General features: G+C 46.8%; 2 protein-coding genes across 3 annotated transcripts in view; both read right to left on the reverse strand.

Annotated features, from left to right (window-relative positions):
* The window catches only part of LOC102457330 (pre-mRNA-processing factor 39-like), a 34308-nt gene extending 23873 nt beyond the window's left edge, over positions 1-10435 (reverse strand). Inside the window, exons 1-2 of the mRNA XM_006136579.5 lie at positions 10268-10435; positions 863-1182 (exon numbers count right to left, since the gene is read on the reverse strand). Coding sequence (XP_006136641.3) covers positions 863-1182; positions 10268-10379 — 432 coding nt within the window. The 5' untranslated portion in view covers positions 10380-10435. The remainder of the gene's footprint in view (positions 1-862; positions 1183-10267) is intronic.
* Positions 10436-11663: 1228 nt separating this feature from the next.
* SYVN1 (synoviolin 1) overlaps positions 11664-18914 on the reverse strand; it is a 28519-nt gene continuing 21268 nt past the window's right edge. For both annotated transcript variants that reach the window (XM_014580310.4, XM_006136580.5), the window contains 3 exons: positions 18501-18687; positions 16474-16628; positions 11664-16036 (listed from right to left, as the gene is read on the reverse strand). In XM_014580310.4, coding sequence (XP_014435796.3) covers positions 15882-16036; positions 16474-16628; positions 18501-18687 — 497 coding nt within the window. In that variant the 3' untranslated portion in view covers positions 11664-15881. The remainder of the gene's footprint in view (positions 16037-16473; positions 16629-18500; positions 18688-18914) is intronic.

Genomic DNA, 18914 nt, shown 5'->3' on the forward strand with positions numbered 1-18914 from the left:
GGGACTCCCCAGCTAGCCCTCGGCTAAACACAGCGGTGCCGCTTCGACACCCCCCCCTCCTTCCAACCCTTGCTGCCTCTTTCTGATAGAGACAACGGGGGAGGGGAGGACGACTAGTCGACTACTTGACTAGTCATTCACATCCCTAATGGTAGGTGCCCCTTCCCTCTTAATCAGTTAACCAATTAAACAGGATTTTACATCCCTAGTTGGGAACAGAACCTAGGAGTCCTGTCCCTTATCTGCCACTCTAACTATTCAATTCCCTCTGACAGCCAGGAATAGAATACAAGAATCCTTACTCCTCTTCTCCACATTGCTTTAATCACTGGACCCTACTGTTCTCCTAGGGATGTAAAATCCCAGTTAAAAAGTTAACTGGTTAAACAGAATGCTTATCTGGCTAACTGAGATCCCACTGTGGAGGTCTGCTCCAGACCGGCCCACCATGGCATGGGCTGTTCCAGTCACCGTGCAGTTGGCCTGGCCAGAGCACCGCTGTTGGGCCCACCACACCATGGGCTGCTCTGGCCAGGTCAGGGGCTACTCTGGCTGAGACCAGCCCCCCGCTGGATAATCAGTTACCCCAGCATGCTGGTAAGGCACTTGCTTACCAGGTAACCAGTTAACCCTTTACATCCCTATCTTCTCCCACAGCTATGATCTGAACAGAACCCAAAAGTCCTCTCAGTACAGGATCCAGTTCTAACCATTAGACAACTTATTTCTGTGTTCTAAATTAAAGGAGCTGCTATTACTTTGTAGAAATATTAACTTCAGAAGCTGGTGGCACCTGTACTACTGTTAATTTCCTCATTGCCTTTTTCATAACTCCATGCACCAAGAAAGTTCACTCCCTTACCTCTTGTTCTACATACTGCAGCAATTCTGTCCATGCCGTGAAATCATGAGGATTCTCCTGAGCTGCCTTCCAGAACTTCTCAAACTCCAGAGGGTAGGAGGGGGAAGGTTCTTCTGTTGACACAGGGGTAGCCACTGCTGCATGTCCCTCCTTGGGGGCTGGATATTGACAGTTCCCTTCACTAGCGTCAGGGTCTTTGAGTCCTGACACCATCACGCTGGCTTCAGCATTAACTCCATTGCACCCTTGCACTGCTTTGGTGTCTTCCTGCTTATCGGTAGAGTCATTTGGTGCTTTCGGGAGCAAGTCTTGGCTGGGACCTAAGATCAGTGAGAAGGTGAGAGGTCTATCTTGGGTTTCTCTGCCTTGCTGCCAGATATTACCATCTTTTATGCATGTGCAACAGTTAAATATTATCAAAGTTGTGTCAACATTGCTTGATATACATTCAATATCCAGTATGTGTCAACATAGCGGGTAAAAAACAGCAGTCAAGGTGCTTTGATCATGAAGCAAATAAAATGAAAGACAACACAAGCCTCCTCAGTCTAGCTTCAGTTCAGATATCTATACTAACGAAGTTAAAAACTAGTCGACTATCCGATAAGCATTTCCTCCTTTGAAATGTACAAGAGCCCCCACTTAAGAGTCCCCTGCTTACCCTGGGCTCCATGCTACGCTGCATGCTGCTAGGAACCCGGGGTCAGCTGGGGACATTTCCGCGGATCAGCTGTGTGGAGGCTGTCCCTTTAAACCATGCATCTATGTTATTCAAAGGGGCAACTGCCTGGAGCCCAGGGTCAGCTGGGGACTCCCCAGCTAATCCCGGGCTCCCGCAGCATTTCCTCAGCTGACCCCTGGAGTCCCTCGCTGACCCCGGGCTCCATGGCTTTGAAATGCACAAGAGCCCCCGCTGGGGACTCTTGTGCATTTCAAAGAAGGCACTCGCATGTAGCCTGGAGTTAGCAGGACTTCCTGCTGGCCCCAGGCTGTACACGGAGTTCCCCATTCCTCCTTTGAAATGTACAAGAGCCCCAGCAGAAATGTGAAAGTGCCTATCGACTAGTCGACGGAAATTCCATTGACTAGCTGACTAGTCAATTAACTGCATTTTAACATCCTTAATCTATACCATGTCCATCGCCATGATATCTGATCGGTCCTCTATCAGAGATGGTGCTAGGGGGAACTGACTTTTAAGCCAGCTCCTCCACTCCCCTCCCAATACAGAGGCGGAAGGGGGGGTGCGAGTACTCAAGAAGCTGACTCAACTACTCGCATACTTCCCTATTAAATACAAGCATCAGGACAGAACTGAACAGAGCAAAAACTTCAGGCTATATACCCGAATATCTTGAAACATCCTAATAAAGATAAATATCAGACTATAAAAGCATCTGCTTGAGCCACTGAAAACTGGATGGTCAAAGCCCTTGAGAATATATTTCAGAAAGCAATCCTGTATTTAGGAAGAAGGAGATAAGCAGGTAGAGTCCAAAGCGACCTGGCATATTTTCATCATTAACTTCAAAACACAGATTACAGAAAGAACAGTCGTTCTGCAATTAACACGCACCTTATTTCCAGGCAATATTTTGGAACAAAAATTAAGATACAAAATATAGCTTAAGTAACTTAGGAAGAAATGTAATGTTTCTTTGGTGTTGGAAATTACTTCACTTTCTTATTTGTACCAATACAGGTGGAAATAATATGGTTAAAAAAGAAATATCTGTCCCCCAGAACATAACACTAAGTATGGGTGGGTATGATTTAGAGATGTAATAGTGTAGTTGATTAACCGATTAGCAAAAGCTTATAGGTTAATGCTATAGACTACACCCATTTCTCTTCTCCTCCACCCACCAATTTTTTAGCAGGCTGGCCAGCAGTCCGACTCAGTCCTGGCTCGTACTAGATCCAGGACCTACCCTGCTGTGGCTCTGCATTTAAAGTGTATTATGACCCAGGCAGGCAGGTGGCCCGGCTCAGTTCCGGCTCGCGCAGGGTCTGGGAGCTCAGCCCTGCCCCTCTCCCTGGACAAGGGTCTGCTGCCACCCTGTGCTGTACAGCAGCGTGGGGTGACAGGCAGCCAGTCTGCAAGGGGAGCTGGTTTTTAAACTGGCTCCCCTTGTGGACCAACTCCCACCTGGCACCCCATACTGCTGCCTCTGACAGAGAGGCAGCAGCGCGGCGTGGCAGGGGGCTCCTCAGGAGCGGGGATGGAGCGCACAGGTTGCTGTCTCGTCCCCAGGGACTACAGAATACAGCCGGTCCCTGAATTACGAACGTGTTACGGACCAAACGCTTGGCTGTAACTCGGAATGGTCGTATCTCAGAACCCATTGAGTTACACTGAGACCGCGCTGTTCGTAAGCGCGGATCGCGTTCGTAACTTGGAGCCTGCATTTACGACTGCTTTGGTCATAAGTGTGAATGGTCGTAAGTTGAGGTGGCTGTGCAGTTGACTAACTGATAAAAATTCATTAGGTTAATAAAGTATTCAATTAACCTATATTTAACATCCTTAGTAAGATTATGAGGTGGAAACACGAGCTCTCTGTACTGATATTATCTTCATCTCAATAGTATCTAAGCATTTCATAATCATTAATGAGGGCTTTTCATCTTTCACAACACCCATTAGAAGTAAAGAAGTAATTATCTCCATTTTACTAACCGGTTCCACTAAGCGACTTATTCTAGATCATGAATGTCTGTTACTGCACCGGGAACTAAACTCAGGTTTCAAGAGTCCCACCAGCAGAATATCCCTACTCTAGGAATGCATATCTATAGTATTATACAGAAGGGGAGGATGGTTGAGTAAGATTTTGAATAACAAGCTAAAGATGTAAACCAAACTACTTTGTTGTATTCTTCAATTGCCTTCTATAAAATTTCTTGCATCTTCCTCTGAAGCAGCTGACAGTGCTCAGTACCAGAGACATAATACTGGACTACCGTATATTCTGGCGTACAAGACGACCTCTGATGTTAAAAAACATCCCCCAAAAATCGGGGGTCGTCTTGTACGCCGGATGCCCCGCCGCCGGAGCCCCTCCGCGGCTTTGAAAGCCTCAGGGGAAGCCGGCGGCGGGGCATCCCAGGCGCGCATGGGCTGCCCCCCCGCCGGAGCCCCTCCGCGGCGGCTTTCAAAGCCGCGGAGGGGCTCCGGCGGGGGGGCAGCCCATGCGCGCCTGGGATGCCCCGCCGCCGGCTTCCCCCGAGGCTTTCAAAGCCGCGGAGGGGCTCCGGCGGGGGGGCAGCCCATGCGCGCCTGGGATGCCCCGCCGCCGGCTTCCCCCGAGGCTTTCAAAGCCGCGGAGGGGCTCCGGCGGGGGAGGGGGGGGCAGCCCAGGCGCTCTTGGCGGCTTTGCTCCCGGTGCCTCTGGTCTGCTGGGAACCATCTCCAGCAGACCAGGGACACTGGGAGCAAAGGAGGCAGAGGGGCGCTGGGGTATAAGATGAAACCCTATCTTTTAATTAAAAAGATAGGGGGTCGTCTTATACGCCCAGTCGCCCTATACGCCAGAAAATACGGTAGTCACTGATCTGTAACAGCTTGGCAATTCCTAGGAGCCTAATATTTCCTATTAGTTTTTCTTACATTTTGTTGCAAAATTAGTTCCAGTGAAAAATGCTAACTTGAAAACTTTGGAGAGTAAGACTCAAAGAGCATATTCCCAGTACAGCTATCCCAGTACACTATACCAACAAAGGGCACCTACCTATGATGCAGCTTAGACCATTACTCCCCATACCCGAGCAGAGAACAGAATTCAGGGATCCTGGCTCCTCCTCTGCTCTCTCCTCTAGATCCCACCCCAAACCCCAGCCAGCTAGAACCCAGGAGTATCTAACCACTACTCACTGCTATTTCATAATACAGTATCAAGCAAAAAAGATGAACTGATCAGTTCCACTGGCCTTCGACAAAGTCACACACAGGTCCACTATTTCTGTGCAACCCCAAAATGAAAAACTCGTTTTCCTGCTGTGTAAACAGCCTGTGGACAGATTTATCCCAAAGCAAGTTGACCATTCAGACTAATTCAGCTGACAGAGAGGTATATTTAAAAGAGGATATTGATATAATAGGCATCACGGAAACTTGGTGGAATGAGGACAATCAATGGGACACAGTCATACCAGGGTACAAAATATATCGGAAGGACAGAACAGATTGTGCTGGTAGGGGAGCGGCAGTATATGTGAAAGAAAAATCATATAGAATAAAATGAAGTAAAAATCTTAAATGACCCTAAATGTTCCAAAGAATCATTAGGGATATATTACCAACCACCTATCAGGACAGTGATAGAGACTATGAAATGCTAAGGGAGATTAGAGGGGCTATCAAAATAAAAAACTGAATAATAGTGGGGCATTTCAACTATACCCATATTGACTAGGTACATGTCACCTCAGGACAGGATGCAGAGATAGCATTTCTTGATCCCTTAAATGATTGCTTCTTGGAGCAGCTGGTTCTGGAACCCACAAGGGGAGAGGCTATTCTTGATTTAGTGCTAAGTGGAGCACAGGATCTGGTTCAAGAGGTAAATATAACTAGACCGCTTAGAAATAGTGACCATAATGTAACAATATTTAACATTCCAGTGGTGGGAAAAATACCTCAGCAGTCCAACACTATAGCATTTAATTTCAGAAAGGGGAACTACACAAAAATGAGGAAGATAGTTAAACAAATTAAAAGGTACAGTGACAAAAGTAAAATCTCTGCAAGCTGCATGGAAACTTTTCAAAGACACCATAATAGAGGCCCAACTTAAATGTATACCCCAAATTTAAAAAAAACACAGTAAGATAATCAAAAGAGTGCCACCGTAGCTTAACAACCAAGTAAAAGAAGCAGTGACCAATAAAAAAAAAATATTTTAAAAAGTGGAAGTCAAATCCTAGTGAAGAAAATAGAAAGGAGCATAAACTTTGCTAAATTAAGTGTAAAAATATAATAAGAAAAGCCAAAAAGGAGTTTGAAGAGCAGCTAGCCAAAAACTCAAAAAGTAATAGCAAAATGTTTTTTAAGTACAGGCAGTCCCCGGGTTACATACAAGATAGGGACTGTAGGTTTGTTCTTAAGTTGAATCTGTATGTAAGTTGGAACTGGCCTCCAGATTCAGCCGCTGCTGAAACTGATCAGTTTCAACAGCGGCTGAATCTGGACGCCAGTTCTGACTTACATACAGATTCAACTTAAGAACCCCAGGCATCCCCAAGTCAGCTGCTGCTGAAACTGATCAGCGGCTGATTCCAGGAAGCCCCAGCGGCTGAATCAGGACTCCTGGGGCAGAGCAGCTGGGGTGCTGCCGGGTTGGTCCAGTAGCACCAAGGAGCGGTGCTGCGGGACCAACCAGCAGTGCCCCACCTGCTCTACCGCAGACCCGGGGCTTTGCTCCACGTCTCCCTGGTCTGCTGGGGGGGGGGAGGGCACTGCTGCGCCCCCCCCCCCAGCAGACCAGGGACACGGGGAGCAAAGCCGCAGCGGCGGTGGAGTCCCACGCCTCCCTGGCTTTGCCAGAGCAAAGCCTCAGAGGCGCGGGACCTCTCGCCTCCCCGGCTTTGCTCCAGGTGTCCTTGGTCTGCTGGAGACAATCCCCAGCAGACCAGAGGCACCGGGAGCAAAGCGGCAGCGGCGGCGGAGTCCCGCGCCTCTGAGGGTGCCGCGCCTCTGAGGCTGCAAAGCCTCAGAGGCGCGGGACTCGGCCGCCGCTGCCGCTTTGCTCCCGGTGCCTCTGGTCTGCTGGGGACCGTCTCCAGCAGACCAGGGGCACCCGGAGCAGCTTTTCTCGCCCCGGAGGTCGAGGTGGCGGGACCGCTGCGCTCTGGGTGGTCCCGCTGCCTGAGAGCTCCGGGGCGAGAAAGCCCCGTTCGTAAGTGAGGATCCGACAAAAGTGGGATCCGCATAACTCGGGGACTGCCTGTACATCAGAAGCAGGAAGTACAGGCAGTCCCCGAGTTACGCGGATCCGACTTATGTCGGATCCATACTTACGAACGGGGCTTTTCTCGCCCCGGAGGACCCGGGTGGCGGGACCACCCAGACGCGCCAAGATCCCGCTGCCCGCGTCCTCTGGGGCGAGAAAAGCTGCTCCGTGTCTCCCTGGTCTGCTGGGGCGGGGGGGAGGGGGGGGCCGACCAGGGAGACGCGGAGCAAAGCCGTGGAGGACCCGGGCGGCGGCACAGCGGCGCGTCTCGGTCCCACTGCCAGCGTCTCCATGGTCTGCTGGGGGGGGGGGGCGGGGGGCGTGCAGCTAGTGCGCCTCCTCCCGCCCCAGCAGACCAGGCTTTTCTCGTGGACGCCTGTGGTAGAGCAGCTGGGGCTCTGCTGGTTGGTCCCGCAGCGCCACTCCTTGGCGCTACTGGACCAACCCGGCAGCACCTCAGCTGCTCTGCCCCAGGAGTCCTGATTCAGCCGCTGCTGATCAGTTTCAGCAGCGGCTGAATTAGGACGCCTGGGGCAGAGCAGCTGGGGTGCTGCTGGGTTGGTCCAGTACCGCCGCTCCTCGGCACTACTGGACCAACCCAGCAGCGCCCTAGATGCTCTGCCCCAGGCGTTCCCAAGTCAGCCACTGCTGAAACTGACCAGCGGCTGACTACAGAAAGCCCGAGGCAGAGTTTCTCTGCCCTGGGCTTCCTGGAATCAGCTGCTGATCAGTTTCAGCAGCAGCTGACTTGGGGACGCCTGGGGTAGAGCACCTGGGGTGCTGCCGGGTTGGTCCCTGCAGCGCTGAGGTGCGGCGCTGAGGAGACCGGCACTGCGGAGACCTACCTGGCAGTGCCCCAGCTGCTCTGTCTCAGGTGTCCAGATTCAGCTGCTGTTGAAACTGATCAGCAGCTGATTCCAGGAAGCCTGGGGCAGAGAAACTCTGCCTCGGGTTTCCTGTAGTCAGCCGCTGGTCAGTTTCAGCAGCGGCTGAATCTGGACGCCAGTTCCGAGTTAAGTACAAATTCGACTTAAGTATAAACCTACAGTCTCTATCTTGTATGTAACCCAGGGACTGCCTGTACATCAGAAACAACCAGTGGGGCCCTTGGATGGTTGAGATGCTAAAGGAGCACTCAAAGATAATAAAGTAATTGCGGATAAGCCAAATGAATTTTTTGTTTAATTTCACTGCTGAGGATATTGGGGAGATTCTTTTTAGGTGACAAATCTGAGAAATTGTTCCAAATTTAGGTGTCATTAGAGAAGGCTGTGGAACAAATTGATAAACTTAACAGTAACAAGTCATCGAGACCAGATGGCATTCACCCAAGAGTTCTAAAAGAACTGAAATGAGAAATTGCTGAACTATTAACTGTGGTGTGTAACCTATCCTTTAAATCAGCTTCCGTACCTAATGATTAGAAGATAGCTAATGTGACAACAATATTTAAAAAGGGCTCTAGAGGTGATCCTGGCAATTACAGACCGGTAAGTCAAACGTCAGTACCAGGCAAATTAGTTGAAACCACAGTAAAGAATAAAATTGTCAGACCCATGGATAAATATAATTTGTTGGGGGAAAGTCAACATGGTTTCTGTAAAGGGAAATCATGCATTACTAATTTGCTAGAGTTTTTTAAGGGGCTCAACAAATATGTGGACAAGGGGGATCCAGTGGATATCGTATACTTGGATTTCCAGAAAGCCTTTGACAAGGTCCCTCACCAAAGGCTCTTAAGTAAAGTAAGTTGTCATGGGATAAGAGGGAAGTTCCTTTCACAGACTGATAACTGGTTAAAAGACAGGAAACAAAGGGTAGAATAAACGGTAAGTTTTCCGAGCAGAGAGAGGTAACTAGTGGGGTCCCCCAAAGGTCTGTCCTGGGACCCATCCTATTCAAGTTATTTATAAATGATCTAGAGAAAGGGGTAAACAGTGAGGAATCTGCTCGAGATAGTTAAGACCAAAGCAGACTGTGAAGACCTTCAAAAAGATCTCAACAAACTAAGTGACTGGGCAACAAAACAGCAAATGAAATGTAATGTTGATAAATGTAAAGTAATGCACATTGGAAAAAATTATCCCAACTATATGTACAATATAATGGGGACTAACGTAGCTACAACAACTCAAGAGAGAGATCTTGGAGTCATTGTGGATAGTTCTCTGAAAACATCCACTAAGTGTGCAGCAATAATCAAAAAAGCAAATAGAATGTTAGGAGTTAAAAAAGGGCTAGAGAATAAGATAGAAAATATCTTATTGCCTCTCTATATAATACCATAGTATGACCACATCTTGAATATTGTGTACAGATGTGGTCACCTCATCTTAAAAAATATACATTGGCATTGGTAAAGGTTCAGAAAAGGACAACAAAAATGATTAGGGGTTTGGAACAGGTCCCATATGAAGAAAGATTAAAAAGACTTGGACTTTTCAGTCCACATGACTGGTGTGGAAAAAGTGACTAAGGAAAAGTTCCCAAAATATAAGAACTAAGGTCACCAAATTAAATTAATAGGCAGTAGGTTTAAAACAAACAGAAAGAAGTTTTTCTTCACTCAGCACACAATCTGTGGAATTCCTTGCCAGAGGATATGGTGAAGGCTCAGACTTTAACAGGGTTCAAATAAGAGCCAGATAGATTCACGGAGGTTAGGTTCATCAAGGGCTATTAGCCAGGATGAGTAGGAATAGTGTCCTTAGCCTCTGTTTCTCTGGAGGTGGGTGACGGGAGGGATCACTTGAGAATTACCTATTGTGTCCCTTCACTCTGGGGCATCAGGTGTTGGCCACTGTCAGCAGACAGGATACTAGGCTGGATGGACCATTGGTCTGACCCAGTAAGGTTGTTCTTATGTTCTTGGGTAAGTGTCCAGAGCCTGACTACCAAACCTTCCACTCCTCAGAGAAGACCATACACATCAGGGATCATTCCGATACAGGGATCCATTTTGGTGTGCCCTTCGCAGCCCAGGAAATACCTCACCCCTCACCTTATCCCCTCCACCAGCAACACCACGGGCCCCGCCATAGCGGGGCGCCATTTCACAGCTCCGGCAGGCCCCTCTCTCCCAAGGTCCTCAGCCGTAAGTACCTTCCCAGGGGAATCCCCGAAGAATCTCTCCTCCAGAAGCACGTCCCCACAGACGCCCCTCCACCGCCGGCCCAAGGGGAACCGCCCCCAGCCGGACTCCTCGCCTTCCGATTCCGCCACCCGCAGAGGACTCTCGCTCTGCCCGAAGGGCTCCCTCTTCCCGGCCCCCACCCTCGGGGACCATCTCTCGTCCAGGGCTCCCAGCGCGCCGCGAGGACCCGCAGCCGGGTCATTCCTCCCAGCGCGGCACCGCCATGTACGGGAACCCTCCCCCTCACCACCTTCCGGAGCAGCCTGGCGCGGGCTTCTCCCGGCCCGACTGACCCGTCCAGCCCCCCTTTCCCGCTCTCACCGCCCACGTCCAGGCCGGTCTCCCCACCCTCGCTTCCCCCACCGGGGGCTTTCTCGGTGCCGGCTTCGCCACAGCGTGGGCTCCCCGGCGCTTCCAACCCTTCAGCCGCCATCTTCTCCCGAAGCTAGTACGATTGACGGCGCCACGGACTGAACCAGCAGTGCGCATGCGCCTACGTTGGTCAGAAGGACCCGGATGAGGTTGGCGTAGTACAGGAAGCCAGAGTGTGTGGCGGGAAAGAGGCTAGAGCGGCCCCATGACCCATTCTGGACTCCCACTGGGCATAGAGCTGGCGGCTGACACTTCTAGGGCTCTGTGCTATGCGGCGGAACCATAGAGAGTTGGTAGAAGAGAAGCTAGAGCGACAAGAGGCTTTTCAGATTAGCAGAGCCTGGAGTCTCTGTATAGAGGAGGGAGGGGAGAAAGATCGAGGGTCAGAGTCCCATAGCACCCACTATAGCAAAAAAACCCAAAAGGGGAACCATAGAGGCCAGGATAAAGGAGGTCTAGAGTGGATAAGCAGGAGGCCTGTGGTTTCCCTCGCTACTGGGTAGTCTGAAGGAGGATAGGAGACTTGGTGAAAAACAGGTTAGGGAGAGTCCAAGAGATTCCTTCATCTGCCTCCGATGTGTTTGTGAATTAGAAACAAAGGGAGGAGCTTGGCATATTTATATTGATCAGTGTTACACTTTGTATTTGCAACATTAAGCCTTATGTTACTCTAGGACAGGATTACTCAATATGTAGGCTGCTTGTTTGCAGTGCGGTTTGGGTTTACGCAGGGCTCAACATGGCCTCTGGGTGGGAGCAAAAACAAAGTAGTAGTCACGATAATGGTCTTCTGTTGATATGCATTTTAGTAGTTAAATTCCTGGACTGTCATTGCTCATTACAAGTGCTGTCATGGGTGGAAATCAGTTAAAAATTACATTTTATTAATATCAGCAGAACTGACTTAAATGGGGCCTGTGTGTAGTCTTGCCTTAATCTTTGTATTCATGCCCATCAGTGTGAAAAGCTATTTGCATATATATGCAACAACACTTAAATACCAGCCCTTGGCATGTGCTGTGAGTATCATTGTGGGCCCTGGGGCTTCCACAGTTAAGTAGCCCTGCTCTAGGACATACCTGGTGGTAACTTATTTTCCAGACCTATACACTGTTATAGCTTGGTATTGGCCTCCTCCCTCGTTTCCCCTAAGTAAAGGCAGAACCATGTAGGAAAATCCAGCAACCTGCCATTTTCATGCCTGCTATCAGCATTAAATCATCTTTAGTTGCTAATAGGAAGCAAATAGTAGGAGTGCTTACTTACTATAGGAAGAGCTAGAGCACCATGTGTAGGCAAGGCTGCCTAACATTTTCCCTCCAAAAACTATCAAAGCACTACAACACCATTTTTAAAGTAAGTTTTATTTTGCTGTATATACAATTTAAGCTATTAAAAATGTACACAATATTTACAAATTAAATAATTATCCAAACCCTCTTCACCTCCAACATACATCTCTGCAACACAAAAACAATGAAAGAGAAGTTAAAAGGAAGCCATTCGGATGAACACAGGCCATGAACATTTCCTTATGCTCTCTCTCATTTGTATCTCTCTTCATTTAGTATACAAATAAACTCTTAATTCAAATATCATGGAATGTGTGGCACACTTTAGCACATCCTCTCCTAAATTGTCATTTTCTTGAAATTGCAAACAAAATATGGACACTTCCCTAAACTATTCCCATTTTTAAACTCAATTTAATTTTTCAACCGGACATATGGCATACAGTATTTTTTTAAAAAAAACTAATCACAACCCCTGGAAGAATGAGATCAAGCTTTTGCCTCTTCTGCACATCCAATACTGAAATAAAGTTATTTATGCAGGCTGGCTTGTTATTGCAGAGTTCCTGATATTACCATTGTTATTTCTAATAAGGAGCCAAACAAGTTATTTTGGGAGCATGGGAGGAAAAGAAAGGAGGAGACCCTCAGCATATATTAAGCTTGGAATCAAAGAGGATATATGAGGAACACATGTCAAATTCTGAGAGGACTGATCTTATTGTCCCTTTACAGAATGAAGAGAGACTGCTCAGCAAAGAAAATGCACATGTTCCAAGTATGCAGCCCTCTAAGAAAAAAAAGCAGTCTCTCATTACCTCAATGTTCCATGACCAGAGAAAAGGAAGTTTTCAATCCACACTCACAGATGACTCTGCATTTCTGTATGTATTATACAGAAGCTATTTTTGGAGGGGAGGACGTTTTCCTTAAAACTAAGATTTTCTTTCTTAAGATTTGGATATAAAGAATGCATAGTTATTACACCAAATGCACATTTAGCCCATTGTCTTGTTTCAAAGTGATGCACAGCCTGGTTGCCTTTTGACATTCTCTCCCTACCAGAGCACCAGGATTCTAGCTGTCTGCAAGATATCACCATCCTTTGTCACAGTCACCCATTCCTATCCTTAATGCTCAGTTCTAGTTTTCAGTGACTCGGACTCCAGTCCAAGCCAGTACTGTAATTCTGATATGCCTCAAAAACACTACGTTTTAAAAATATAAATCTTTAACTACTTTTGCCCTTCTCCAGAAGGAACTCAAATATTAAACTAATTTCCAACCCTTAAGTGCTGCCTCTGGATTGTTTCCCTGAGATAGGTATGATTAGAAGCCACTTTAAGAGAAGCACTGAAGGGTTATACCAATTGCTGAATCAAAAAAGACTGAATAGCAAACAAAAGGTTTAGGGTTACCACACACACAATTTTGGGGGTTTCTTGGGGGAGGGGAGGAATTTTATGACTCATTCAATGCTGGTTCTGTAACAACATCTACTGCTTGTTGAAGAGCATCTTCCCTAAACCAAAAATGCTTACCTTATCCATCATTACCTCTCTCCTATCTAAATCCAGCCTATGGTTTACTTCCCCATTAAACTGATATCCTTTTAGATACAGGGGTTTGTATACTGTATAATATATGCATTAGGATGTGAGTTCACATAACTATACTGGAGGGATTTTCAAATCACTTTAGGACCACCAGTCCCACTGAAAGTTAACAGGATTGATGCTCCTAAGTCACAGAAGTGTTCTCCTTGTCATGACTTACACACAGGAGATGTGTCAAACAATTATTCAAGCCAGATTAGTCTTCTCAAATTACATTTTTGAAACAATATTTGAGGATGTGAATGTCCCCATCTGTGTCTTAAACTGCTGTTCCTGTTTTTTTAAATTATATAGGCTCACTCAAAAAGGGACAGAAGTAGCCTATCACAGTGGCCACGGTAGCCAAAATGTCTCTTCCAACTACTTGCTAGCAGACTGAACAAACTCAATGTCCATAACCAATGACAACTCTGTTTGCTTATGTCAATCCAGAAAGTTTAGAGTTTGGTGTTAAGTCTTTTAAGGTGTGTTGGCGTGTAAGCAAGTATCTGGGGAGAGAACTAGGCTGGATGGAATGTGGAGACATTGCTAAAATCTAACATATGTCAAGGTGTTACAAGTCACAAACCCATAAAGGCATATGTTTTTATACTAATTAGCCTAACATCCTTTAAGACGGAGTCTGGGTCGTAAAACAGACTGGATGAGCAGGATCTCACTGCTAATGGGACATTTTTACTTGTTTTTCCAAAGCAAAGGTATTTTCCTTTAGGAGTTCCACCACTAATACTGTCAATCAACATGAGCTCAGTAAACCCTTAAAAAGCCCTTCTGAAGTTGTTAGGGCACTACTATTGGGGGGGAAAAAAAGCAGAGGTGACTGTTTTGTATCTTGAAAGCAGCTCTTAAAGAACCTGACCATGGTGCCAGGAGAAATACAAGATCCATGGGAACAATTCACAGAAAATGGCTATGGGATCATAGCCTGTATACAGATAGAATAATATGAACCTGGTCAATAAGTCACTTTCATCTCTTGCATAAAAGCATGGATTTAAGCAGAATCACAAAGGAAGAGGCTGGCCCATTCTCTTCCAAGTAAGACTGGCAGTGAAGAGGCATTTCATCTCTCAGCTCCTTAGAAATTAAAGTGTCACTATGATGAGCAAAGTGTGTGAAAGCTGTAACATTAGAGATATCAAAGGCCAGGAGGGTGATTGAGTAGCCATGGTTACTGCAGCTTCTCCATCCTTCAGTGTTGGAAACATGACAAGTGCTTCTCTAGTGATGAGGCACAGAGAAAGGAGGAATATTAACTATATCTTCTAAGTTCTTTGCTATCTATGCCATCAGCACAGATTCATTGCTACACTCAAGCAAATCAATACTCTAGTTTCAGAGGTCTAGCAGACTCCATTCTACATTCAGCAGATAATGTTCTTTCTGGGATGAGTATCTAAGCAGTGTAACCTAGGGGGAGTTTCAATTGCATGGTTACAATCATCCCAGTGCCATTTGGATAAAACTCTTTGAGCATCACAGTTTGTGATCAATACTGAAGCCACTTGCACTAAGATATATTCTAAATTGCAAGAACTCCTATTGGCCTCCTCAGATGATTCTGAATGTTGATTTCTACCCACACTAGAGATGAAAAAGTTAAAATCAACTGTAAAATAATCTAACAACTATCTCACAGCATCCCATAGGCCTCAAGCCTGCGCCATTCAGTGCTCCCCACTCAACAAAAATAAATTCAAAAAAAATATGTAAAGCAGAAGCAATGGTTGAACTTGTAACTTTACCCCAACACAAACTTATCCAAACTAGTAATGTCTACCAGCAATACCTAGGGTCTGGATCCTGCAGTCCTTAGGCTTCCAAGTTCTGGCTGAGTATTGTCAGAGGATGAACGTGGTTCACAAACTCCTCACCTTGAGCTGAGTCGCCTACATACATTGTTCCTATGTATAAAAGCCGAGACTATGTTCACTAACAGGTGTCCTCCCATGGGTAGTTTAAGGAAATACACCTCCTTTCCCCTTTCCTGATGGGAGCATGTTTCTTTTGGACTTACCCCAGTTAGACATTAACATTGTTAAGGTGAGCCCAGAAGACACTGCTTGAGGATGGAGTCCAGCAGTCACATGAATGTCAGAGGTAGAAAGAACTGGATTAAAGCAGGAGAAAACTACTTTGAGAAGTCGCCATTCAACTCCTGTTAGGTAGATGGGACGAGAAAGGCCAACTTCCTAAACAACAGATATACCCACTGTTGTGAAGTGATACACCACAGAAGTCCCTGGGAGTCTGATCACCTCAGCCCTGTGCATCATATTTTGTAGGACCCTGCTTTCCAGGGAATGCTGCTGAGTAGGCTCTGGGATTAGAACAGATAGTGCACAGGTGGGTATGACTGAATCTGCCCAGAGAGAGGACAGTTGCAGACTAGGTGGTGGGTTTTTTTTGTTTTTAAATGAGAAACCATGGCAGATTAAAGAGTCAATTCTAAGCCCCAGCATAGCGGCCTTAGCACTCTCATGTCAAGTCAGCACTTGATGCAGTTTACAGTGTCCTAAACGAGACTGCCATCACTCTGTTCTCTTGTTGCATCCCCAACCACCACCACACACGCTGCTTTTCAAAAGGAAGAGTCAGTGTCAAACAGTAACCCAGGCAAGACAAGGTACCTAGGAAAGAGGGGTGGGAGGGGTGTCAATGGGAAGGGGGAGAAGAAGATTCCAGTTTCTGAAGCCGGCGCCTGCGAAGCTCTGCTGTGTCAGGCTCCTCTGGTAAAGGCTGCTGCTCCTCTTCTTCCTCATGTCCAGCTGGCGCTGTGTATCCCTCTGCACCCACCAATCCAGATAGATCTGAGACAGCAAGCAGAGAAGAAATCAGTTCAGGTTGACATCCACCAGATTCCTTTGCTTCCACATGCTTCAAAGAGATTTAGAACCACTACTTCAGGGAAGCCAAATGTGCCTATTAGCACTTAAAGCGTCAGCCACGTGGCATGTCTCGTTCAGCAGCAAACCCCCAGCTGGGACACACACCAGCATAACAGATGCTGCCTCTCCTGTAGGCAGTTGTATCCTGCACAGATAGTAAACGTCTTGCACCTAGGATGAACATGGTGTAGGCCCCTGCCATTAGCTGCTAATGCCTGTTGCAACAACTTTTGGCCAAGCATGCCAATCTGTAAGATTCCCTAGGGAATGGATTAGGTCTTGTTCCTAGACCCTGTAGCTAAACAGCAACAGTGTAAGGCTTCACACTACAAGGTCCTACAAGGAGGACTTCTGTCTACCTGTTTGACCTGTCGAGTCTGGTTCCATTGTTGCAGATGTCCCCGGGGAAGAGGTACTGCTGGGTGAATTGAAAGTGGTGGATTCACTGGTGGGTGTCTCTTGAGAGGAGGTCGAAGTGTTTAGGGTAGTTGGCAGCTGTGTAGGACGGGGTGATCTGTCCAGATAGGGAACCACAAGAGTGTTACAATGTGAAGAGCTATAAAAGGACCACGATTAATTCTTTGTAGTATGCTATCACCTCAAGGCTCCACAGGCGGTAAGGGTCACAGCTGCACTTTACAAGAGAATTGTCAGACTGGGTCAGACCATTGGTCTATCTCAGGGGTGAACAATAAGCAGCCCACAGGCCAGATGCAATTTGCCAGGGTTTGTAGATGGCAAGCCGTTTATTTACCTGAGCATCCAGAGATATGGCCCTTACAACTTCTGTTGGCCATGCTTTACTGTTCCCGGTCAGTGGAGCTACAGGAAGAGGTGGCCTAACATGCACCACTTCCTGCAGCTCCCATTGGCTGGGAACAGCGAACCATAACCAATGGGAGCTACAAGTGCCTGTACCTGTGGACACTCAAGTAAATAAAGCATCCAGTGGCCCGCCAGCAGCAAAACCTGGTGAACTGTGTCCAGCCCACAGGCCACTTATTACCCACCCCGGTCTATCTAGTCCAGAATCTTGTCTCTAACAATAGTCAGGACTAAGTGCTTCAGAAACAGGTGTAAGAACCTGACAGTAGGCAGATATCGGGTAATCTGCACCTCTCACAGGGTATGTCTAGACTGCATCCCTCTGCCGACAGAGGGATGCAGATTAGGCAGGTCGACATAGCAAATGAGGCAGAGATTTAAATATCCCGTGCCTAATTTGCATAAAAATGCCCACCGCATTTTGCTAACTCAGCACTGTTGGCAAAAAGTGTCAGTCTAGAGGGGGATCTGTCAAGAAAGAAAGCCTTTTTCGACAGATCCCTTATAAGGGTTTCTTTCTTGACAGATCCCACATTGACCTCCTGTAGTTAAAATTAGCTTAAGCAATGAATAGGAAGTTCAATATCCCTTCCAAAATTTGTTGTCATAACTTTCAATATTAAGTCCTACTTGAATCTTGTGTCTTAAAGAGTGCTCCTGCCCCAAAACACTTACAATCTAAGTGAACGAGACACACAAAGAATTGCTGTCCTTCCCTTTATACACAGAAAAGCTAAGGCAAAGAGAGATCGGTGCTCCAACTCACACAGGATGTCTGCAGGTCAGCCTGTTTATCCCATTACAATGCTTTAGCCACAAGTTCCCACTTCTGGCTTCCAAACTCTGTTTTCTTAGCTCACGTTTCCTTTCACAGGGATGGTGGCAGAACCTTGGCCTTAATTCAAGTGCAACTATCTTCCTAATTTTGCAATGCAGGCTTACTCCTGGCCCAAGGATAGAAATATGGGTGTTTCCACACCTCACTGCTAATTTACCATACAAGCATGCCAATCTTAAAATATCTACTCAGTGCTATGAAAAGGAGATATTGCCAGGAACTGAGCTTCTCAGAGCAGGAGTTTATCTGTGGCAACAGCCACCCACCTTTCTGCTCCACACCCCACATTTACACCATACTGACCTACATCATGGGTTTACATTAGAACATAATCTCTAGATTGTACATGGCACTTTTCATTAGCAAATTTCAAAGATGGTCACTGTAATTATTCTCATCTTAAAGATGGAGAAACTCAAGGCCAGTGGCAGAGTTGGGAATAGAATACGATCTCCCGAGTTCAAGTCCAGCACTTTATCTTGTAGGCTGCACACATTAGTGGTACAAGTTTTGGACACCTGTTACCACCAATGAAGACCACCCATTTTTACCACTGTGAGGACAGGGAACCAACAGCTGGAAATCACATGGCATTGCAATGTGCTTTTACTATGTTATATGGCTACAACACAGAGCTGGATGGATTATAGTCAAGTCAGTGGTTGCACCATGTATCCAACAGAGTATAAGATCCCACACCCTACCCCAATGCTGGATAGTTACCCAATAGTCGCCAAAATGGTGAGATACTGGTTTATCTGCAACATGGCTGCATCTAGGAGTGTGTGAATGTTCTGCAGACACTGGAGCCTGGCTTCAAGGTGCTGCCGCTCATGGCCTTCCATGGCACGCAGCTCTTCATCTGTCAACCCAGCAAATCCAGCAGGTGGCACAGGCATAGGAGGGAAACCTTTTCAGAAGAAAAACAGATCTGTCAGAAAGGACTCAAGGCAAGCTTCTTGGTTACCCCTCCAATAGGCAAGGTTTTCATTTCTGGTAAAATCTATCAATTTACTGAAGACAACATTAGCAACTTGTCAGGAGCATAGTGGCTTATGTGGCTTTTAGAGACAAAGTTTGGATATTTTCTTTTCCCTCCCCATGCTCCCAGTAGGGAAACTTCCTTCCTCCATCCAG

This window comes from Pelodiscus sinensis, chromosome 11 (assembly GCF_052426305.1).
Source record: "Pelodiscus sinensis isolate ZL-2025 chromosome 11, ASM5242630v1, whole genome shotgun sequence".
Lineage (NCBI taxonomy): Eukaryota > Metazoa > Chordata > Testudines > Trionychidae > Pelodiscus > Pelodiscus sinensis.